Raw genomic sequence first — 25,105 nt, 5'->3', positions numbered from 1 at the left:
ACCCTTTCAGGCATTGGTTGGTTTGTATAGTGACTAAGTAACCCTTTGGCCTAGTGACTCACTTGGATTGCCCCCATGGTGGGTTATTATGATTTGGTCAGCAAAGTAATAGTACATTAACGTCACAGCTATTAATGTCAGGGGAATTCTCGCAACAAGGTCAGGGTGGTTTGTGGTCTTTGTCAGAATTCAATGTGGGGCAGGGGTGCAGGAGAATTGCTAATCTTGTTATGGCTATTTCTCTGAGAACAACTAATATTGTTTTGGTAGCTGCAAGCTTAATCATTTTGACCGCTAAAACTATGTTTTTTTTTTTTTTTTTAAAGATTTATTTATTTATTTATTATATGTAAGTACACTGTAGCTGTCTTCAGACACTCCAGAAGAGGGAGTCAGATCTCGTGATCGGATGGTTGTGAGCCACCATGTGGTTGCTGGGATTTGAACTCCTGACCTTCGGAAGAGCAGTCGGGTGCTCTTACCCACTGAGCCATCTCACCAGCCCCTAAAACTATGTTTTTACATTTGTTTAGTCAGCCAGCTTCCTTATCTGGCTTTGCACTTGGCCTGCTAGTACAGTTAGTTTGGAAAGTCCTTTTCGAAGGGGGAAGGTACTGGGTGGTCTTGAATTCATTTTGGATATTACATTCCCCCCTTTTTCCCAGGTACATTTCAATCCTGAAATGATATCTCACTTTGTTACCGTTACTGATATTGTTGTCTGAGCATCAAAACTTGTACTGTATTTAAACAATCAAGGATACATGGGCCAAAGGTTAAGAACAAAAACAGAATAAGAAGGGATGGTAAACAGGACTAGGCAGGGACCCTTCCAACGAGGCTTGAGGGTCTCAGCATGATACAGGTGCATGTAGATCAGATCTCCGACCTGGAACTGGTGAGCTGTCTTTGGGGTACCCGGCTCATTCGTTGTAGCCAGTTGTGACCAGACTTTCTGCATTACCTGCAAGCCTTTTAACTTAGCATACAGATCATTATTACAACAAAATATGGTTTCAAACACATCATTTTTAGACAGTGATGGGCATGGGAGCCCCATAAAGGATCTCAAAAAGAGTAAGGCTGAATCAAGAGGGAGAATTTCTAGTTCTAAATAGGGCATGGGGAAGGAGCACCAAGTCTGCACCAATCTCCACGGTTAATTTTGTCAAGGTCTCTTTTAGAGTTCTATTCATTCTTTCTATCTTTCCTGAGCTCTGAGGTCTGTACACACAATGGAATTTTCATTTGACCTCTGAATACTTGGCCACACCTGACTTACCTGAACAACAAAGGCAGAGCCATTACCTGACCCTATTGCTTTTGGCCCTCCAAACCTTGGGAAATTTTCTTTAATAATCTTCTTGATGACTATCTGAACAGTCTCGTTTTTTACAGGGAAAAACTTTTATCTATCTCAAGAACATATCTACAAAAGCCAGAAGGTAGTAATGCCCATATTTTCCTCAGTAAAGTCTACTTTCCAGTAGATGCCAGGTCTGTCTCCCCGGTACCTCTTTCCTGGATCCACCATGGTGTGGCAGACATTGACTCTTTGGCAGGGCACACACTTGTGCACCACCTGCTTCACAAGGTGTTTTAACCCTGGTACATGATACTTAGTTTTGGAGAATGTCTGGATGAGCTTGCTTACCCCTAATTGAGTCCATTGCTGTATCTGTTTGACCATAGCCTCTGCTTGTCTTTATGGCAGGATTTTTTTCTCCTGGAGGTGTGACTGGAATCTTTGGAAATGAGGGCTAAGTCCTCTGATATGTAGGCAAACTCAGGCTCCATTGCCAGTAGCACCACCAGCAGGGCCATGGCTGTACTTGCTCATGCCTCTCTGTCACGTTGTTGCCCCTTGCTATCAAGGTATTTCTCTTCTGGAGACTAGGACAGTGGATGATGTTTACCTTGGCAGGGTCGTGGAAGGCCTCAGTAGAGCCAGTATTTCTTCTTTGTTCTTAATTTCTTTTCTTCCCGACATCAGTAGACTCTTCTGTTGATATATGGCTTCATGGACATGGGCTGTGGCAAAAGCATACCTGCTATCCATGTAGATGTTGAGCCTTTTTCCTTTTCTTAGTGTGGGTGATCGGTTCTTCCTTTTGAGCTGATGTGTCTTCTGGCAGGGCCTGTCCAGCTACCACAGCTGCTCTAGATAGTTGTTTTAGTCTGTGAACCAGGTAACGTCTGTACCCTCTAGTAGCTGGTCTGTCAGATCTCCATGCCATCTATGTGTCTCAGCAAGAACCTGCTGACAGTCTAGGTGTGGGAGCAGGGTAGCTGAGTTCAGACTTGTCGGGGTGGGGGGGGGGCAAAAGTGACTCTATCAGAGTTGAACCACAGGGTCTGGGAATGAGTCATGTGAGCCATGATTGGGGCTGAACCACACTTTCTAGGCGTGCGGTGCTGAGATCACCAGGTTCTGTCCCAAAGCCAATATATCTGTGTCCTTGACCAGTATAGTAGCCACTGTGTGTAAGCAAGCAGGCCATCCCGCAGTCACAGGATCTAATTTCTTAGATAAGTATGCCACAGGTCTCTTCCAGGGCCCGAATCTCTGAGTAAGAACCTCTTTGGCAATACCTTTGTTCTCAGTCACATCTGGGAGGCCAAAAGCTGGAGCTGACATTAGGGCAGTCTTAATGGCATCAAAGGCCTGTTGTTCTTTTTTTTTTTTTTTTTTTTTTTTTTGAGACGGGGGTTTCTCTGTATAGCCCTGGCTGTCCTGGAACTCACTTTGTAGACCAGGCTGGCCTCGAACTCAGAAATCCACCTGCCTCTGCCTCCGGAGTGCTGGGATTAAAGGCATGTTCCACCACGCCCGGCAGCTGTTTATCTTTTTAATTCAGCAAAACCTGGAATCCACAATCTGCAAAAGCCTTCAGTGCCCAGGAACTTTTCTAACTTGTTTTGCACTGGTCGGTGGGGGATATGAAACACAGTCTCTTTTCTAGCTTCTTTGACAGGTAGGCCACCGGCCTCTTCTACGGACTCAGCTTCTGTGTTAGGACCCCTTTTGCTATCCCTTCACTTTTAGCCATGAACAGGTGGAAGGGTTTGGTCATGAGGGGGGATCCTCTTCTTTTTCTCTGGGGCAGTCTCTCACCCAGTGCCCTTTTCCTTTAAAGTCAACACATTGATCTTTAGCCAAAAGCTTTCTGTAGTTGCCAGGAACTATCTAAGTTCTCTAGTTTCTCTGACTACTGTGGCCAGCATTTTCTCTTATTCCTTTTTAATTCCCTGGCTCCCTGTTCCTTATAGATCATTCCCAAGTGCTAGCATTATCAGCATGTGCCACTTTGCCGGGTTGTAGTCTTTGTTATTTACCTCTCTTTGCTCCTGATTCCTAACTGTAAAAGATCTCATACAATGTTCTATCTATCTATCTATCTATCTATCTATCTATCTATCTATCTATCTATCTATCTATCTATCTTTTGTTCCTCCTCCTTGACTTTGCTTCCTTTGGATGTTACCTAATTATCACGTCCCTATCCTGTCACTCATTTTCTCTCATAGTTTGCCTCTACCCTGGTTTATCCTTCTGCCTCACTGCACATCTCTGATTCTGACTCTGGTCTCTGTCAGCCTCATGTTTCCTCAACTCTTCCTCTTGCCTGTCTCTTACTTACTGGTTCCTCCTCTAAATATTTCTCATTCAGAGTATCTCTCTCATCTCAGACCTCTCTAATCTCCTTCATCTCTATTTTCACTTCTCCTCACTGTTAACCTCTCTATTTGCCACTGTCATTCATCTCTCCTGAGTCTGCTGAAGCTTTGCTCTTAGCTCCCTTCTTTCCAGACCTCTATTGTTCCTTCATTTCTCCTCCTCTGCACTTTCTTATCAACTTACGCTAACTTTCTTACTGACTTACCCTGTGCTTCTCCTAACTTCTGTAACTTCCTCCTACCTTGGTCAACTTGTTGGGGCACTTTCTAGCCCCACAGAGACAAGACCCCCATCAGAGCCTGGCGGTTAGACTTGCAGGTGCTCCTTACATTGGACAGGGGAAGCCCCAAGTGGGCGGATGCCTCTCTCGCTGGAGCTTGGAAGAGACTCATGGCCAGCAGGGAGCCCCCCCCCCCCCCCAGAAGACACACGGGGCAGGGAAGGGAGCCCAGCTCTCACAGAGGTGCTGGGCCACTGACATCTCAAAGTGAAAGCACTTTTTCTGCTGCTAACAAGAGATGGGATGCAGGGGAAAGGGAAACACCATTAGGCAAGTATGAAAAGCAACCAGGGCAATGAACACCATAGGACACTCCTGGCCGGCCACTCCCACAGCCTCCTCTATCTCCTCTTCAGCAGCCACAACATCCAGGGCCACTGACTTCTCAGGGACCACCCCTCTTTTGCTCTGGGTTTTCTGAGCTCGTTCTTCCCTAGGTTCCAGGTCTGTGGGCAGGGCCACTGCTCCCTGGAGTTGGAGTGGGAGGCAGGGCAGCTGAGGATTTGAAAGGAAGTGGTCAGCATAGGGATCTGACTGGATTCTTAGGCTTATTCCAGGGGGCATAACTCAAAAACAGTCGTCAGTCGTTAGTCCAAGTCCGAACACAAAGAGACACACAAGACACACACATAAATCATTTTCAGGCAACCACCATAGAATCACAGTATCACAGAAAATGACAAACACAAACAAGACCAATACGGGGCTTCTTACACGCGATTTCCAAAGAAGCCTGACACTATCTGTTCCAGGCATATACTGAACCCTAGCTGCTGCTGGGTTGAGAAGGACTGTTTCAGATCCAACTTCCCAGCTTGACACCGGCGCGTCCTCCAGTGTTATGGCCTGAGACATTTTGGCACATCTGCCTGTCACTGCAACCACCCCAAATGGGTCCCTCTCCATGAGAAGGCCCCCAAAACCTAAGACTGGCCTAAAACCAAACCAAGATAACCAGTTGTCTTCTTGGGACCAAAACCAGACCTGAAACCAGACAAACCAAAAGCAAAACAGAATCAGAAGGTGGTCTAATGGAGGACACACAAGTGAACAAGACAGACAGACAGACACACAGACAGACACACAGACAGACAGGAAGGGATTCCACTTTACCTCCAATGTGCTGTGTCTGTGTCCCCCTGAGGAGGGTCTTCCCGGTCAATGCACCAAATGTTGTAGTTCATCAAAAGACCCTTACTCACAAGGATCACATAGACTGCTACCATCGCTGCAAAACCCATGAGGATTTTTATTATTCTAACATGTTGGGGACTTCCCTCCCAGCACTCAGGCCAGAGGAGAGACCAAGAACAAAGAAAGAAAACACTTTTTATACCTTTGTAAGGGGCAGATTTGAGCAACAGGGTTCTCATTGGTGTCATTGGTTGGTTTGTATAGTGACTAAGTAACCCTTTGGCCTAGTAACTCACTTTGCTTGCCCCCATGGTGGGTTATTATGATTTGGTCAGCAAAGTAATAGTACATTAACATCACAGCTATTCTCGCAACAAGGTCAGGGTGGTTTGTGGTCTTTGTCAGAATTCAATGTGGGGCAGGGGTGCAGGAGAATTGCTAATCTTGTTATGGCTATTTCTCTGAGAACAACTAATATTGTTTTGGTAGCTGCAAGCTTAATCATTTTGACCACTAAAACTATGTTTTTACATTTGTTTAGTCAGCCAGCTTCCTTATCTGGCTCTGTACTTGACCTGCTAGTACAGTTTGGAAAGTCCTTTTCGAAGGGGAAAGGTACTGGGTAGTCTTGAATTCATTTTGGATATTACAAGCCATCTCTCCAGCCTGTCTTTCTTTCCTGAAGTCTGAGATTAGCAACAAGCTATGACAAGGCTTCCAGATATTTAGAAGAGGCTGAAGAACAATACAGAAATACTTACCCTAAAAATATTTCTTCTAAAGTAAATAAGAAAAGGGAGATCAGGGCCTAGAATTAAAAATGGGTCTAGGTGAATTCAGGGAAATGTAAAGGTGGGCATGGCCACTCCCTCATTCCTACTGAGTATGGTACTAGAAGTCTTAGCTAGAGTCTTAGAGAAGTAAAAGATAGGTCACAGTGCTGGCACAGAAACAGACACATCAATCCATAGACTGGCATTGCTGACCCAGACACAGGCAACATAACTACAGCCACTGAGTGACAGAGATGCAAAAAATATGCACTGGAGAAAAGACAGTGTCTTCAACAAATTACACTCCCACCATATAGCTACATGTAGAAGATGTTGTCCTTATAAAAGTTGCCTTGGTCATGGTGTCTATTCACAGCAATGAAACCCTAAATAAGACATCTGGCAATTAGACATCAGGCCATGTGGTAGGAAAGAAATCACTCTATTCAAGTGCTGGGTTTAGAGAATATTGTTCTCAAAGCTCTGTCTTAGAGAGCTCAAGAGCACACACCCCCCCTTTTTTTCTCAACATAATATTTTTTATCGATTCTTTGGGAATTTCACATCATGAACCCCAATCTCATTCATTCCCCAGTTTTCTATGTCCACCCCCACCTGTGTAACATTCCCTGCAAAAGAAAACAAAAACAGGGCTGGAGAGATGGCTCAGGGGTTAAGAGCACTGACTGTTCTTCCAGAGGACTTGAGTTCAAATCCCAGCAACCACATGGTAGCTCACAACCATCTGTAATGAGATCTAATGTCCTCTTCTGGTGTGTCTGAAGACAGCTACAGTGTACTTATATAGAATAAATAAATAAATGAATGAATGAATGAATGAATGAATAAATAAATAAATAAATCTTAAGAAAAAGAAAACAAAAGCAAAACAAAACTATATCACTAACCCCTCTGGGCAATGACCTGTCCTCTATCAACCCCAGCCTCCTCTCATGCCAGTCACAGGCCACTCAGCTTCTCCATCTTTCCAGCCTCTCTCACATATGAAGTGTTGGAGTCCATCAAAAGACCCTCACTCACAAAGACCACAGAGACCACCATTGCTGCAAACCACAAGAGGTTTTTATTGATCCAATGTGTTGGGGACCCTCCTCTCAGCACCCAGGCCAGAGGAGAGACCCAGAACAAACAAAGGATACACTTTGTATACCTTGTAAGGGGCAGATTTAGGCAACAGGGCTAGCTGGCTTATTCTCATTGGTGTAGCAAGTAACCCTTTCAGGCATTGGTTGGTTTGCATAGGGTGACTAAGTAACCCTTTGGCCTAGTCTCTCACTCTGCCTGCCCCCATGGTTGGTTATTATGATTTTATCAGCAAAGCAGCAGTAGATCTTGAACTTATGGGTCAGTTATTAATGTCACAGCTATTAACATCACAGGGAGTTCTAGCAAGGTCAGGGTGGTTTGTGTTTTTTTTTTGTTTGTTTGTTTGTTTTTTGTTTTTGTCAGAATTCAGTGTGGGGCAGGGTAGGGGAATTTCTCTGGGAACTGCTAATCTTGTTATGGTTATTTTTCTGAGAACAGTTCATTTTGTTTTGGCAGTTGTAGACTTAGTCATTTTGACCACTATGTTTCTGAAAGTCCCTTCAGAGGGGGAGGGGCTAGGTGGTCTTGAACTTATTTTGGATTCTACAGAAGTACTAGCATTGGAAGCTTCAGTCTGTCACACAGTATATCCTTTTACTCAAACAGCTTTATTTGCAAATGTTCATTGCAGTGAGTCACTGGTTTGGTTCAAGGCCTCTGGTTTCTGCCACACCATCAGCACTGGACATTTGATGAGACTCCTCTTGAATATCCTGCTGTTTCCTAAAACCATAGAGACCCTTCAGCTATGGTTAGACAGGACCAGCCATTTTGAGCACTCCAGCACCTTATTATATATGAGATAGTGCCATGGACCACCCCAGTCGGGTATGGGGGTCCCTGGAATGAAGGTCCTTGAAGCTAGGTGGGTAAGGATTTGGCAGTGACAAACAGAAACAAACACAGAGGCAGTTTGAATCTGAGTGTATTCTGCAGATCTCAAGCAGGGGGTTTTATACATTAAAAAACCAAACATTACATCTCTTAGACACTATAGCCAGTGAAACAATCACAGATACCAACAAAAATCATTTGGCAGAGTAAAGCACAAAAATCATCCAAGCATTACAACTCTTAAACTATGCATTCAGTGAATCACAAACAGAACAGATAACATCATTATAAATCATCAAAATATAACAATTCTAAAAGGATGTATTCAATGGGGGCTGTCATCCAAGGCTAGTGGCATATTTCCAGGAGCAGGTTAATAAATTTTTAATGGTCAGAGCTCTTAACCACTGAACTAACTTTCCAGCCCCATGGTCAATTATTATTTAATATCTATTGCCTGATTTTTTATAATCTTCAATGTATTAATTTAAACGATTTTAATTCTTTCATAATAGTTTTGTAAATGATTTAGAAAGTAAAGCATTGGTTTCCCCGGGGATTAGGTCATGTTAGCGGCCCCATCTCTAGGGATGGTTTCTTACCCATTATTATCGCTTAAGATCTTGGCCTAGGCTACCAGGAACATGTAAATAAGAAAAGGAATAAGAGAAAATAAAACAGATTGATTGCCATAAGAACTATGGCTCAATATTTTTTCTCCAACGAAGAGTTTCACAACTCTTCCAGGAGGCCTCCCCCTTTTGAGGTCAATCCCCTCAGTCTGTGGAACTTGTCACACAGATCCTACTGGAGGTGGTGTGGCAAGATAGATATAAGGATAGGCCAACTCAAAGCTAGCTCTGGATTTGGGCCTGGGTGGTAGCTGAGTTTGTCAGCTGACACCTCTGTCACCAGGAGCAAGGGATGGGACCAGCTCAACACAGCCCTTAGGCATCAACATGGCTTCTGGCGGCATCCCATACCACAGACATCTTCATGACCTTTGGTAGTGACTTGGCCACAGATATCAGCACAGGCTGTTGTAACTGGACCACTGACCCACTCATGCTACATGGAGCTCAGGCGTCATCATGACCTCACACCATTTCCATCAACACACCCCTCCCCCACACCAGGCAGCAAAGCCCGAGGACATTACCATGTCAGCAGTCAGCAGCACAGACCACTTATGTGTTGCAGAATGTTTGATCACATTGTGAACCTGTTTGATCACATTGTGTCTACTGAAAAACCCTGTTTCTAGTTGTGGCACACCTTTAATCCCTCTGGCTGGAATACAGATATGCATGCCCTTTGTACACACTGTTAATCCCAAATAATGAAGGTAAAGTTAGTTTGTAGAAGAACCCAGGTTTGAAAGTGATGTCTAATTGAGTGGCAGACAAAGTGACGAATCAGAGAAAGATTTGACAGAATAGGATCAGCCCAGCTCTCATGAGAAGAGAGAGGAAAGGGAAGCTACTGAAAAAATGCAGTGCAGAAAGAAAAAGGGAGGGAGTTTTACTGGGACAGTTGTACAGAGACAAGTTGCAGAGAGAACAAGCTAGACAGAGGTGAAGACAGAACAAGACAGAGAAGGAGAAGGAGCCAGAAGATTAGAACATATTGCCAATGTTAGTATGAGGCTGTGATGGTTTGTATCTGCTTGGCCTAGGAAATGGCACTATTTGGAGCTGTGGCCTTGTTGGAGCAGGTGTGTCACTATGGGTGTGGGCTTTAAGACCTTCATGCTAGCTGCCTGAAAGTCAGTATTCTAGCAGCCTTCAGATGAAGATGTAGGAGTCTCAGCTCCTACTGTACCATGCCTGCTTAGATGCTGCCATGTTCCTGCCTTAATGAAAATGGACTGAATCTCTGAACCTATAAGCCAGCCTATATTAAATGTTGTCCTTAAAAGAGTTGCCTTGGTCATGGTATCTGTTCACAGCAGTAAAGACAGAGACCCTAAGCAGAGACCAAGCAGAGCAATTCAGAAGCTGAGAGAGAGAAAGAGAAAGAGAGAGGAGAGAGAGAGAGGGAGAGAGAGAGAGAGAGAGAAAGAAAGAGAGAGAGAGAGAGAGAGAGAGAGAGAGAGAGAGAGAGAGAGCGAGCGCAGATGGAATCAGTCAATCAGTCATCATCCTGGAGAGGAGTTTGAGCCAGAACAGCTGAGTTGAACCAGCCAGCTAGAGTTCAGAAAGAACAAGAGAGGGTGATCTTATTCAGCAACAAACCTCAGAAGCTGAAAACATTCTAGGCCTAGATAAGATTGTACAGAGGCTAAGCTTCCAGGACTAGGTCTAGGTTTCTAGGTTAGCAGGTGGAGGCAGTATGCTTCTGAGGTGATATTTCATACAAGTGAATAAAAGCTGCTATTTCACCTACATCAACATAGATTTTGAGTTTTATCTTGGTCTGGGACAGCAGCATGGAGCACCAACACCAACATGGGTGGCACCACAGACCATGATGATCCAGAAAGTGAACCTTTTCTCAGTCCAGCCCCCATAGGTGCCCAGAGCCAGGGTAATCCAAGACTGGTCAGTGTGCTTGGGGGCTGAGTCTGCATAAGCTCCAGGCTGCTGTACACCTCCCTGAGGGTCAGCCTCAGCCCCCTCTCTCCCCTGTCACCGCCATCACACATTCACTTCTCTCTCCATAGAGCATGCGCCATTCTGTTTTTCCATCTCCCCATCCTCTCCATCACAGAGTTCATCATCAGAGTGGTGTCTGCCTGCCCAGTGTCCATAAAAATCTTAATTAGAAAAAATGCTATGTGTGAGTCATTCTTCTGAATGTATGCCTGTGCACCACTTGCATGCCTGGTTCTGGAGAAGGCCAGAAGGTGGCATCAGATCCCCTGGAACTGAAATAGGTAGTGATTAGCTGTCATGTGGGTGCTGGGAATCGAACCTGGCTCCTCTGGAAGAGCAGCCTCACCAGTCCTCCATAGGACTTTTAAAGGGACGGGTAGAGGAGGAAAGAGCAATAGACAGGAAGAGCAACGCTGAAGGGAACAATAGTCTCCAGGAGCTTATTATTCAGGAATTTTCTTTTTACTGGTTTTTGTTTGTTTGTTTGTTTGTTTGCTTTGTTTTGTTTTTAACCTAGAACACTCTTGACTTTTGACTCCTAAGCCAGTTTTAATAATTCTCTCTCAAGTGGCCTTGGTCCAATCTCCTCAGGGAGAAGCCAAGTTCCCAGGAACTGGAATCTTGCTCCAGACAAGACCTTGCCAAGACAAGGACTTAGGACTAGATTCCCTTTGTCCTTTCTTCAGGGCCTGTGAGGAAGCCTGGGTTCAGCCAGGCTTTCAACACTTAGCTTATGTCTTTGCTTTCTGTTACTCTAACGCATCTTGAAGCTAATTCCACAGGGAAGATGGGACCTGGGCTGATTTAACGCCATGTTTTCTGGGCCATGGTCCCTCCAGTTCGGTTCTAGAATAAACTGTCTCTTATTCTCTTTGAGATGAGAGCTGCATTGCTTGTGTTGACACCTAAAATACAGAAGGCATCTTTTTCTGTAGACCTGGAGGAGTTTGTCTTTGATCCTACGGTTCCGATGGTGAAAGAAAGTTCCTGAAAAGAAGCTGTGTGTGCAAAGGCTGGTGTAGTGATTAAAACTTCAGTGCCTATGGGGAGAGGTGTTGGGATATTACACATCTGTATCACAATTTCTCTGAGGTTATCCTTGGTCATGAAGAGCTATTGCTTGCCCATCATCACTGTGTCAGACCTAAAATCTTTTTTTTTTTAATTGTTTTTTTTGAGACAGGATTTCTCTGTGTAGCCCTGACTGTCCTAGAACTAGCTCTATACCAGACTGGCCTTGAACTCTCAGAGATCTTCCTGTCTCTGCCTTCTGAGTACTGGGACTAAAGCAAACAAACAAACAAAAAAAAAAACCCCAAACAATCAAACAAACAAATAACCAAACTTTTGGAATGTATTAACTTGATAAAACACTATTCGCCACCAAAGGTCTAAAACAGTACTGTTAAGTCTCAAAGACACCCGGACAAATGGCTAACTGAGGTGCCTGCTAATTAACAGACCAAAGCAGACTAGGCAGCTCTCCTAGTGTCTCTCAGTGCCTGCTTGTCCTGAGCAAGAAGGTACATACGTGAAGTTAGGATAGCAAAAGTTATATTTTACTATGCTGAGGATCATCACACAATATTCACACCCTAAATTCCTAACTACGGTGTGCTTAGCCTATCTATACCCTAAGGCTGCTCAGCGGTGTCATTTAGCTGAAGGTCAGATCCAGTCTCTAATAGAAGTCTCTGATACAAGGGTCAGAATCTTGGGGGAGACTCAGAGTCAGGGCAGATCAAGGTGGGTGGAGTCTCTCCAAATGTGCATTGTTCTTGGTCTCTGCTTATATACTGTCCAGTGGGCATCGTGGGGTTCTAGTACTGAGTCTGGTTATCTTGAGTCATGTCACTGGGCTGAGGATATCAGGTGCAGCCTTGGGTGTAGTGGAGTTCCTAAGCTATTTTTACACGTCTAAATGGTATTTCTTACTACATACCTTACACTGTTGCCCCTCCCAGAACGCCTCATTCTGTGCTGTAACCTAAACATCTCCCTCCCTGGGCTGGGGCTTCTCTTCCCCAGCGTCTGACTCCTATATAACTCAGCCATTTTGGACACACAGTCTCCTGGTCTTTTGGGCTGGCTCTCCTCTTGGATCTGTCTTGGTCTGCTTGCCCATCCCTGGCCCTACCCCACCCCCACCCCCGTCCCCTGCCTCTCCCCTCCCCCCAGCCCCTGCCCCTCCTCCTTTCATTCTTTCCCCCCTCTTTCACTGCCCAGTTCAGTCAGCTGGCCATGCTCAGTCTGGATCCTTCCAGATGTGTGCTCTCCCTCATATCTACAATAAGCCTTCTCCTCAAACACACCTGGAAGGGTTATGCCCTCATTTTTTTTCCATCTGGCCATCTGATAGCATCTGAGGCTCACTGGCCTGGCTGTAACCTGCTTCTCTGATGTACCTGCCAATGTCTTGATTTATGGCTTGCCTTGTTCTTTTCCTATAAAACTCTGTGAAACTGCTCCCATGTTGGAAGACACAGAAATGGGGCAATTGGAACTGTGTTCTCGTGGACAGCAGCTATTTATATTTTACTTTCCAGAATAAACTCTCTCTGTTCCCTTTGAGGTAAGAGCTGTGTTTTTTGTGTCAACAATGCCTTTCACCCTCAGTCCTTTACTTACAAAGTGGCATCTGGCTGGGCAGAGTCCTCTGCAGTTTCACCACTGTCAATGCCATTCATCTTTGCCAGGCACAACGATGACATAGGGTGGTTTGGTTTCCTTGTGCAGAGTCTTCCTGTGTAGGCTGAGGCAGGCTGGGGCTCATCCTTTCCTGCTTCTGTCTTCCCAACGCCGAGGTTACAGGCGGTGCCACCACACCCTGCTTTTCACTCCTTTATCTATTTGATGTTTTAAAAATAATTTTGACATTTTAATTTATTTATTCTTTGGGTGTCAGTGTTTCTGTGCATGTGTGTGTGAGCACTTGCATGTGTGTTTGCATATGCTGTGGCGAGCGTTCAGAGAACAACTGGGAGGTACTTCTTTCTCCTTTTACCGTACAGCTCTCAGGTTGTCTGGCTTGTCAGCAAGCACCTTGGCCTGTTGAGTATTCTCCCCCCACCCCCAACCCCCTAGACAGGGTTTCTCTGTGTAGCCCTGACTGTCCTGGAACTCACTCTATATACCAGGCTGGCCTTGAACTCAGAAATCCTCCTGCCTCTGCCTCCCGAGTGCTGGGATTAAAGGCGTGCACCACCACGCCTGACTATGTTGAGTCTTCTTATGGGCTCCTGGTTTTGTTTATTTTGTTTTTTAGTTTATTTGAATCAGGATTCAAAATGGTGGACAAATTTTAACTCTCCTTTCCCTTGTAGACTCTATCCTTCTTTTTCCCAAACTCTCTGCAATTCATCTATCTATCTATCTATCTATCTATCTATCTTTTTGTTTGTTTCTCTGTGGGGCAATGGGCCATGCACAGACAGCGTGGTCTCCGGTCGAGTTGAGGTCTTGAACCCCAGTGAAACCCGGTGGTGATAATTTTTACCTACATGGGACGGAAGGCGTTCCCTCATGTCTCCTGGATCCCTGGCTCCTGTTGAGATTACTGGCCCCATAGCCGCCACAGGAGAGGCTCGTGGCTTTCAGTCATGTAGACAATGTCCTAAGCTTCTGACCTTTAAGCTAGACTCCTTCCAGTTACCTAGCAAGAGCAAGATAACAAGCCCACTATAAGAGGGGCTGCTTTGCCCCACCTCTCTCCCTCTTACTCTCTCTCTCTCTTACTCTCTAAGTTTTTACTTCTCTCTAAGCTTTCACCTTTCTTATTCTCTAGTTCTTTTCTCTCTTTCCCTTTCTCCTTCTCTCCACATGGCCATGGCCGGTCTCTTTCTCTTTTACCTTCTCTCTTTCCCCCTGTCTTTCTATAATAAAGCTCTAAAGCCATAAACTGTCTTTGTTCATCAAGGTCCGCAGTGCTTGGACGATGGGATAGGCTTTCTTCTAACAAGCTGCTTCTAACCTCCAGTCAAAAGGCCTTCCTGTGCTCCAGCCATAGACTGGACTAAAGACTCTTGCCTGTGTGGGAACCTCTCTCCCTCTGCCCTCTTCCCATATCTCTGGGAGAGTGTCGCCTGGGGCCCCTATTCTGTTCTCAGCTCCTCTGATGTATGCAGCATGGGATGCCAGAGACTGAGAACCTAGTACCTAGGGCTGCCCCTTGTCCACCCCCTGCCGTGTGGGGTCAGTGGCTTCACACAGCCAGATGCCCACCTGGGACCACATGCAAAGCGTCCGGCAGTCCTTCCAGAGCACAGGAACTCTGTCCGGACTTGCGCTCTCCCCCCCTCCCCTCATCCCCTACACCCACACCCTGCATTTCTCAAGACAGGGTTTCCCTGTATAGCCCTGGCTATCTTGGAACTTGCTCTGTAGACTAGGCTGGCCCAGAGGCCTGCCTGTCTCTGTGTCCCAGTGCGGGAACCAAAGGTGTGTGCCAGCACACCCTGATCCTTGTAATTTATTTTTTGATGTTGTGAGTTCGAGAGAGAGAGAGAACTTAGGTTGTCATGAATAAAGCTGAGCTATATCTCTCCAGCTCTATGCTTTTGAAATAGGGTCTTGGGGGGTAGAGAGATGGCTCAGCAGTTAAAAGCACTGACTGCTCTTCTGAAGGTCCTGAGTTCAAATCCCAGCAACCACATGGTGGCTCACAACCATTTGTAATGGGATCTGATGCCCTCTTCTGGGGGGTCTGAAGAGGGCAATGGTGTACTCATATACACAAAATAAATAAATTAATTAAAAAAAAAAAAGAACTAGGGTCTTGCCCTATAGCTCTGGCTGGCCTGGGACTTGCTATATAGGTCAGGTTGTTCTTGGGCTTGCAGCTGTTTGTTGGCCCCTGCCTCCTGAGCGCTGGGATTACATCATCATATTTGCTTTGTTTTTATTTATTTTACCATCAGTTCTAGGTATTTGAGATTATGTCATTTGCTACCTTGGTTCTTTCTCAATCTTCTCAGAATTTATTATTACCCATTTTCTTATTCTTTTCCCCATCTATTTTGTAGTCAATATCTAGTGAGCATCTAGTATTTGTTGCACAACAATTCCTAAGAAATTCTGTTGGAAATCCAGCATGGTGGTCATACTTTTAATGGCAGCACTCAGGAGACAGGTGGATCTCTGGGTTCCAGGATAGCCAAGGCTACACAGAGAAACCCTGTCTTGAAGAGGAGGAGGGAGAGGAGGAGGGAGAGGGGGAGGAAATTCTGTTGGGCTTCAGGGCGGTGTCTCAGTTGGTAAAGTGCTTGCCATGCGAGCATGAGGACCTGAGTTTGCTTCCCAGGACTCATGTAAAAAGTGGGTGCAGCTCCCTCCTAATTCTGTGTCAGAGAGGAAGAGAAAGGCAGATCCCTGCGGTTTGCTGGCCACTCAGTCTACCCAAACTGTTCAGCTCCAGGCTCAGTGAGAGACTCTGCACAAAACAATGAGGTTGAGAATAATTGACACCTCAGTTTCGCCTCTTGCTGACTACACACACACACACACACACACACACACACACACACACACAGAGAGAGAGAGAGAGAGAGAGAGAGAGAGAGAGAGAGAGAGAGAGAGAGAGAGATTTGATTTGGCTGGTGGCTATGTCTGATCCATAAATCACATTGATGTCTTTATCAGCCAATCTGACTTTCAAGAATGAAATACTCCTTTAGTTAAGTGCTTACCTGGTGCTAGGTTCTAGGGATCCATAAGAAAAGAGGAGACCTTTCCCCCCATAGTTCTGATTTACTCAATAGATTAAGGATATAAATGTTTTGAATTTATGCTTATTTAAAATTTTTATACATTATTATTATTATCATTAGAGAGAGAGTGTGTGCATGTGTGTGTGTGTGTGTGTGTGTGTGTGTGTGTGTAGACAAGAGTTGAAGATGGACACAGAAGCCAGAAGACCACTTTCAGTCTGGTTCTCTCCTTCCTGTGGGTCCTGGGGATCAAACTCAGGTTGTCAAGTTTTATCAGCATTTACCTTTATCCACTGAGCCATCCTACTAGCTCTTATGCTAATATTAACAAAGACTTCATCTTTATTATTTTAATTGTGTGTGTGATGGATACTTTTATGTCAACTTGATGTAAACTAAAGTCATTTGAAAGAAGGGAATCTCAGTTAAGAAAATGCCTCTGTAAGAGGCTGTAGTCAAGCCTGTAGGGCATTTTCTTAATTAGTTTTTTTTATAGGAGAGAGCCCAGATCATTGTGCGTGGTGCCATCCCTGGGTTGATAGTCCTGGGTTCTATAAGAAAGGAGACTGAGCAAGGCATGAGGAGCAAGCCAGTAGACAGCACCCTTCCATGGCCTCTGCATCAACTCCTGCCTCCGGGTTCCTGCCCTGTTTGAGTTCCTGTCCTAACTCCCTTTGATAATGGACAGCGATATGGAAGTGAAAGCCAAACCTTTCCTCCCCAACTTGCTCTTTGGTCATAGTGTTCCCTCACAGCAATAGAAGTTCTAACTAGGACTGTTTGCTAATGGGTCTGTCTGTGTGCATGCGCTTTGATCTGTCTTTCCAGACCCTTTTTGATTATTTTTCAAAGAGATTCTTTGTTTTTATGTATATGAGTGCTCTAGCTGCATGTACACCTCCGTGCCAGAAAATGGCATCGGCTCCCATTACAGATGGTTGTGAGCCACCATATAGTTGCTGGGAATTGAACTCAGGTCCTCTGGAGGAGCAGCCAGTGCTCTTAACCTCTGAGCCAGCTCTCCAGCCCTCGTTATGCTGATTTTTAAAACTGTGTATTTATTGATATTAGTAAGATGTGTGTGAATTTCCACTAGGCCTTTGGAAATAATGAAAATGACCTATGGACTATGGGCTCCTTTGTTCCATTCTCCTGCCCCCTGCAAGTCTTTTCTTGTAGTATTCCTGAGGGCAGCCAATCTCAGTTTGAACTTGGCTTCCCCCCAGAAACAGTGTGCAGAAGGCAGGAGTGCTCACAGATAACCATTGGGGAAAATCAGCAATATTAACCACACAGAAATTTCTCCTCGATGAAGGAAATGAAAACCTGCTCTCCATGCCAAAGGCTGGGACTGGATATTGTTAATTTTCTGGTGATCTTTGTTAACTATAGAGCCAGGCCTCTCCCAGACCCCAGCCCCACACCCCCAGACCTCCCAGACCATTTCTCCCAAACTCTCCCTCTCTAAACCATTCTCTTTACTTTTGTTTCTCAGTCAATAGAATCCATCTTTAGGGGAGATGTCACATGTATTTTATACCCTGGTGACGACCTCTATTAGCCAGGGGCCACATCAGATCTTAGGCCTTTAAGCTATAAAACCCATCTTCATGGTAGAGGTCACATGAATTTTGCAACAGTTTTTGATGTCGTTACATATTAAGCTTTACTGTGCATGTGGGAGTGAAATAATAATTGCCTGGAAACATTTTCCCAAAATTATATTGTAATTTAAATTTAAAGATGTCTAAAATAAGCTGGCCTGGTACCAGACTCCAGAAGTTTCTTACCTCAGGCAGATCGTGAAGCTTGCAGGGACCCCACGACAGTGGATTCAGTACTTACCAAGCCTGCTTGGTGTTCAGCATCAGAACTGAAATGTGTTGATGTTTCCTCATAGTGATCCTTCTCTGCTTCCTCCTGGATGCTCTCCATTATGCCTGCAACACGAGTGCTCACTCTCCCTGCTTGTATCTCAGCTACTCGCCTCTCATAGCTAGAGTTTATGAATACCCACCCTTAAAGATTAGTTTCTTTTACGTGTGTGAGTGTTTTGGCTGCATGTTTGTATGTATGCCACATGTGTGCCCAGTTTCCATGGAGGTCATTAGAGGGCATCAGATACAATAGAACTAGACTTCCAGATAGAACTGGACTCCCAGTTGTGAGTGTCCGATGTGGGTGCTGGGAATGGAACCCAGGCCCTTTGTAAGAGTAGCAGGTACTCTTAGCCACTGAGCCTTCTCTTCAGCTCCAAATGCCCACCCATCTACCAGTCTAAAAACAATTACAAGAGGTGTCTTAGAGAGAGAGTGTTCTTCTGGCTAAATGATGCTTTCTGCCATGGAGACCTATGAGGGGCTCTTACTATAGGTTCTAAGGGTTAGAAAGGGTCTCAGAGCTGGGCAGTGATGGCATATGCCTTTAATTCTAGCACTTGGGAGGCAGAGGAAGGTGGATCTCTATAGGTTCAAGGGAAGCATGGTCAGTTCCAGGAAAGCCAAGGCTATACAGAGAAACTCTGTCAAAAAAAAATTAAAAAGAGCTCAGAAATTGTATACACATGAACACACACAATCCATACAGTCAAATTCCCCTTCTCTTCCTTATTCCATGCTGCGTAGGTTGGTCTCAATATTTGAGCTCAAGCTATTGTCTTAGTTCAACTTCCCAACTAACTATTTCAACAGCTAGCCTGCCCCATAGCAACTGTACGGAGTCAATTGGAGCACTGATCAGTGAATCACTGCTTCTAGAGGAAACAGGATTAGCTTTCTGAGTGTGTGACAATTCTGTCAAGCAAGCACCACAAGATATTCCTTGTTTTGTGTATAAAATTATTGTTTACGGATTTGTCAATAATGAAGCAAGGCCAATAGTGTTAGTCTCACTAGGTTTGTCAATAAGCCTTAAGCACGAGAAGGCAGAAATGCAACAAAGGGGGAGGGTACTGGAAGGACCAAGTAAGACCTTGGAAATCATGGGTTTACATTGTGAGAGCTGGATTAAGAGGGTAGATTGTGTCCTAGTCTGTCCACAGATGAAAGGATGGCTTTGGGAAACATACCGTTCATCATCTCACATGTTGATTGTAGAGTTACAAACAAAGGTGAGTAGGCTAGCCCACAAATACAGACTCTTCAAATAACAATCGGCAGGTTAAAAGAACTTCCAATCAGTTAAGTTGAAGGATAAATCTGATTTTTTTTTTTTTTTTGGAGACAGGGGCTTTCTACATAGCTTTGTCTGTCCTGGAACTGGCTGTGTAGACCAGGCTGACCTTAAACTCATAGATAGCCAGCCACCTGCCTCTGCTTTCCCAAGTGTTAGGATCTGCTTGCTTTCCCAAGTGTTGCTCTGCCACATAAGAAATAATTCACACATAAGATAGGCATTATTCATAATCAAAAGAGGCTCAGGGAGCTCAGCTTTCGAACATGGACAATATTTACAGCTAGAACAATGGAAGGACAGTAAAGAAATAGTAACAGACGAGCAGTCGCTTTACCAGACATGGTCTGACCGATCGGATTATGCTTGACTGGCTGTTACAAAAAAATATGCATAGTTGCTGGGCAGTAATGGCCCAAGTCTTTAATCCCAGCTCTTGGGAGGCAGAGACAGGCGGATTTCTGTATGTGAGGCCAGCCTGGTCTACAGAGCAAGTTAGCCCCCCCCATGCACATTATAACTTCTTCTTCTTCTTCTTCTTTTTTTTTTTTTTTTTTTTTGAGACAGGGTCTCACTTTGCAGATGATTCCAGGCTGGACTTGAATTTGTTTTGAGGCATGTCCACCAGAGAACAGCACACAGACAGTCTGTTTTTTTTTTTTTTTTTAAGATTTATTTATTATTATACATAAGTGCACTGTAGCTGTCTTCAGACACACCAGAAGAGGGCGTCAGATCTCAACTCAGGACCTTCAGAAGAGCAGTGTTCTTACCCGCTGAGCCATCTCGCCAGCTCAGACACAGAAACTCTTTTTTTTTTTCTTTTAAAGGGGATAGTAATAGAGACACAGACACTCTTTTTTTTTTTTTTTTTTTTTTAAGTTTAGGGGATAGTAATATATACCTTTTTTTCCTATTTATTTATTTATTTATTTATTTATGACTGTAGCTGTCTTCAGACACCCCAGAAGAGGGCATCAGATCGCATTTCGGATGGTTGTGAACCACCACGTGGTTGCTGGGATTTGAACTCAGTACCTTTAAGAACAGTCAGTGCTCTTAACCGCTGAGCCATCTTTCCAGCCCGACACAGACACTCTTAAGGCTGAGAACAAACTTCGTATTGATGGCTCCTGGCTACAGAGGATACTTGTCCAATCATGGAAACCCACATTCTGGTTGGCACACTTCAATTAGCAAGAAACAGAACTACGGAAGCCAAAACGTAAGGTTACCACATTTAGAGACTTTCCTGTTTCCTGGAACTATGGACCAGGTCTTTGATGGATTTTGGTCTTTGTACCATTTTTGGCAGAGATCTGCCTGCCTCTTCCTCTCGTGTGGAGATATTAAAGGTGTGAACCACTAAGCCCTGATCTGACTTAATTTTTAAAAAACATCTTATCCGCACATAGAATTCTGACTTTATTAGTGTACATCGTGCTTTTTGCTCATATACTGCGTGTTGTAACTACTCTCACACATACAGAACGTCTCTAACACTCTAGAGAATCCCCACAGGATTCTGAGTTTCCTCTGAGGCCAGAGCTTCCATTTTAGGCCTTCCCTCTCTCACTGTAAAAAGAGGAAGCACAGAAACCGAGGCCTCCTTGAGAAACTTTGCCTGAGTCTAACACAGTAGGTCAAAAGAACCCATAAAGGACTTGGCTCTAGGATCGCCACGCATGCGTACATCCTCTACCCTGCCTCCTCCGGTCGGTTCCCGTAACTCGGCCCCGCCCCTGACGCTGCGGCCCCGCCCCCGACGCCTGGGGTTGGGATAATCGGACCCGACCCGGCTTTGGTTCTGCAAAGCCTCAGTCTGTAGGAGACCTTCGCTGCTGGAGCCATGCCTTCTGTCGCTTTGAAATCTCCGCGCCTGCGCCGGGTGTTCGTGGTCGGCGTTGGCATGACCAAGGTAAACAGAGTTGTGAGCAGCGAGAGATCTGCCTCTGTTATTCCCCGCAGTCCGAGGCGACAGGGAAGCGCGGCAAGGGGACGGTCACAGTCTGCGCTGCTGTCCCTCTGACCTTTCCCTCCAGAGAGGCGACCTGAGGGTGTATGATGCTGTCACTAGGGTCTCAGTATCTTGGGCTTGTTCTCTCAGTCATTTTTTTTTTTTTTAAAGATTTATTTATTTATTATATGTAAGTACATGTAAGTAAGTACATTGTAGCTGTCCTCAGATACTCCAGAAGAGGGCATCAGATTTCGTTACGGATGGTTGTGAGCCACCATGTGGTTGCTGGGATTTGAACTCCGGACCTTCGGAAAAGCAGTCGGTGCTCTTAACCACTGAGCCATCTCGCCAGCCCCTCTCAGTCATTTTTTTATTCGCCTTCCTGTTTGCTTATTCTAGCTTTTTAGTCTGTGAAGGAGCCCCCAACACAGCACAAATCTCACACTTCCTTAGATTCTAAATCCCGAGTAGGCCGGCCGGGTGGTTCACATCTCTAGTATGAGCTTTAGGAGATGCAGCCAGGAGAACTGCTGCGAGTCTGAATCATATCAAGACCTTGTTTCACAAAACAAAGCAAACCAAACCGACAAACAAAACAAAACAAACAAACATGTGGTTGCTGGGATTTGAACCCAGGACTTTCAGAAGAGCAGTCAGTTCTCTTACCCGTTGAGCCATCTCGCCAGCCCTATCTTGTCTTTCTTACCTCTAGAGCCTTGAGCTTAGCTCTAATTTACTTTGATGCACTGGGATTCTTTGTTCAGATGACTATATTCTCCTAATGTATTGCTACAGGGTGGGTACCACAATTATTTACTGCTGTATCACTCACAGTGATAAATCACTCGTGCCTAATGACAGTGAATGTTAGATGATTGATATTAAATGGATTTACTGGTGAAAGAGTTACTGTGAAGAATCTTTTTGTACTGTAAAAAAAAAAAACAAAACCCAAATTTTACATTATCTTAGTAACAGGTGAAAACAAATAATTTATTCAAAACATGTAAATAGAAAAGTTGACTAATATGTTCTAAAACTTAAAGGGCATCCCACTGTTTCTCAGAGGGGGAGCTTCTCATATAGTAAGTAGGTGGGCAGTAAAACTTTCCAGAATATTCTCTAGATTTTTTTTTAAAAAAGTATCTTATATGGCCCTGGCTGGCTTTAAACTTCTGATTCAGTCTCTCAAACTGCCCCCCCCCCTCTGAACCTGCAAGTGTCCCTGATCCCCATGCCCTGCTAGTATGTTGTTCCATTTTAAAGTGTCTTCCCATGATTGCTTAATGTCTGTTTATATGGGCTGTATAGAAAAAGCATAGTTTCTGAAAAAAAAAAAAAGATATGTTTAATTTTTTTCTAGTTGGGAGGTGGAGGTGAAGGGGATATTAATATTCCTTAGGGAAGAGAAAAAGGAATTAAAGATGGTTTCATCATTTAAGCATATATGCAGTACATGTGCTATGTGTTATATGTGAGGGTGACCGTGACAAAAATGAATAAAAGCAAGATTGGGCAGGGGACATGACTCACTCGGTAGACTGCTTGCCAAACATGCATGAAGCCCTGGGTTCTATCCCTAGTCTGCATACACCAGGCATGGTGATGTCCACCCATTGTTCCAGCATTCAGAGGGTAGAGACAGGAGAATCAGAAGTTCAAAGCTGTCCTCAAGTTTACATAGCAAGTTCAGAGCCAGCCTAGCTTTTGTAAGACCTTACTTTAACCAAAGAGCAAGGGTCAGCAAAGATGGCCAGTGTGTGAAAGGCTTGACAGTCAGAGTTTGGCCCCTTGCCCTCACTTAGTATGAGTGTGCCCCCTACACATATACACACATACTTACACACTAACAAACTGAAGATATTTATTTTATAAATATAGTATTTGTATCATATATAATATAATTTTTATAAATAAAAAATATATATTTATTTATTTATTATATTTTTTGAGACAGGGTTTCACTGTGTAGCCTGGGCTGTCTTGGAACTCACTCTGTAAACCCAGCTGGCCTTGAACTCACAGAGATCTGTCTGCCTCTGCTTTCCGAATACTGGGATTAAAGACAGATTTTTAAAAACCCACATAAACAAACAAAAAAGAAGAAAGAGAGAGAAAAAAGGAGAGTTTGACATTTTTAGTTAAGCAAGGAAGATTGAAAAAATGAACTTATCTCTTGGTTTTTTTTTCTTCCAAGTATCATTAAAACAGTGAGGAACAATACACATTGGAGCAGCAACTGTAGGAGAGATGCCAGAAAATATTAAAAGCGGATGGAAGCCAGGTTTGGTGGCATCCCGGCACTCTGCAGGTGGTGGCAGAATTGTCTCAAAACCAAACAAAACCCAACTACCACAAAAAAGGGGAATTAATTGAAATTCTCCGTGTGATGCTACCTAGCTTTGTTTGTAGGAAACATACCCAAATGTATACTACCTTCCTGGCAGAGGTTGGGGGAAATATTTGAAATGATTCCAGGAAAAAGTCAGCTTGATGTGACATTGTCTTGTGGTGAAACTTAGCAGATGATGAGTTTCACTCATGCTCAGACACCTTAAATAGCATTAAATAACATTAAAAAAAGGCTAATGTTACTGTGTGTATGGGGTGTGTGTGTTTGTGTATGGTGTGTGTGTGTGTATGGTATGTGTGTATGGTGTGTATGTGTGTATGGTGTGTGTGTGTGTATGGTGTGTATGTGTGTGTGTGTTGTGTGTGTGTGTGTGTATGGTGTGTATGTGTGCACGTGTTTGTGCACATGCAGTGGTGAGCACTCTCTGAGCTCAGATGACAACTTTGTGGAGTTGATTTTGTCTGTCCATCTTTTTGTGAGTTGTGAGGAGTCCGGGTCACCAGACTTATATGGCAAGCACCTTTTACCTGCTAAACCATCTTGCCAGCCCTGTTGAAACTTTTTATTACTTTTTAAATTGGTTATTGGCCCTGAGGATCAAACCCAGTGCCTTAAGCTGGGAGATGCTGTAACACTGAGGTAGGGTCCTAAGCTTCCAGGATAGGAAGTTTGAAGGCAGCCTGAGCACACAAGAAGCCCTGTCTCAAAAATCCAACAAACAAACAAACAAACAAACCAACAGTGAATGCACAGAAATACTGAAGCTGAGTGGGAAGCAGTAATGTGAATATAATGAGATTTTTCATCTGTTAAAACTATTCCTAGCACGACCACACGAAGAGACCTAGAAACAGTAACCAAATCAATGGTACTCTAGATGCTAAGACCTAGGTCCTGAAATATCTTTATTTTTTTTCCAGAGAGAGGGTCTTACTTAATCCCATTCAGGCCTCAAACTCACTATGTAGCTGTGGATAACTTTGAACTTGTAACCCTCCTGCCTCTGCCTCCTGAATATCCAGATTACAGATGTGTGCTACCATGTCCTGTTTCTGTGCTCCTGGGGATAGGGCCCATGCGTGTTAGATACTCTACTGACTGAGTTAGACCTCCAGGCTCCCAGGCCCTTAACCCCTGAAATATCTTTTTCTGTGTAGAGAACCAATTGGTTGAAGAAATTACAAAATCTAGGTGAGGTAAGAAATGATCAAGATAAGTCTGGTGACTTTTGTCAGTTAATTGTGAAGAAATCAGAGCCCCTTTGGGTTATGTCAAGAGTCAGGTGTCAGGGTGACTAGGACAGTTGAACTTTTTGTGTGTGTGTACCCATGTGTGAAAGGCTAGAGACAACCCCAGGTAATGTTCCTCAGGCACCTAGTCTATCTTGTTGTATTGTCACGGGTCCCTCTCCCTCCCCCTCCCTCTCCCCTTCCTCCCTCCCCCTCCCTCTCCCCTCCCCCTTTTCCCTTCCCCTCTCCCCCTCCCCTCCCCCTCCCATCTCTGACTCACTAAGGT

At 44.4% G+C, this 25,105-nt stretch overlaps 1 protein-coding gene across 2 annotated transcripts in view; it reads left to right on the top strand.

Annotated features, from left to right (window-relative positions):
- Positions 1–25,105, top strand: part of Scp2 (sterol carrier protein 2, liver) — a 101,142-nt gene that overhangs the window by 5,398 nt on the left and 70,639 nt on the right. The window contains exon 1 of one of the 2 annotated variants that reach the window (NM_011327.4): positions 21,027–21,195. The exons of the other annotated variant lie outside the window; for it this stretch is intronic. Within the exon in view, the coding sequence (NP_035457.1) occupies positions 21,127–21,195 (69 nt within the window). The 5' untranslated portion in view covers positions 21,027–21,126. Of the gene's footprint in view, positions 1–21,026; positions 21,196–25,105 lie in introns of those variants that run through there. 2 annotated transcript variants of the gene reach the window in all.

Source organism: Mus musculus, chromosome 4 (assembly GCF_000001635.26).
Source record: "Mus musculus strain C57BL/6J chromosome 4, GRCm38.p6 C57BL/6J".
In the NCBI taxonomy this organism is placed as follows: domain Eukaryota; kingdom Metazoa; phylum Chordata; class Mammalia; order Rodentia; family Muridae; genus Mus; species Mus musculus.
Note: the sequence above shows the minus strand (reverse complement) of the source record. Positions and strands in the feature narration are given on the sequence as shown.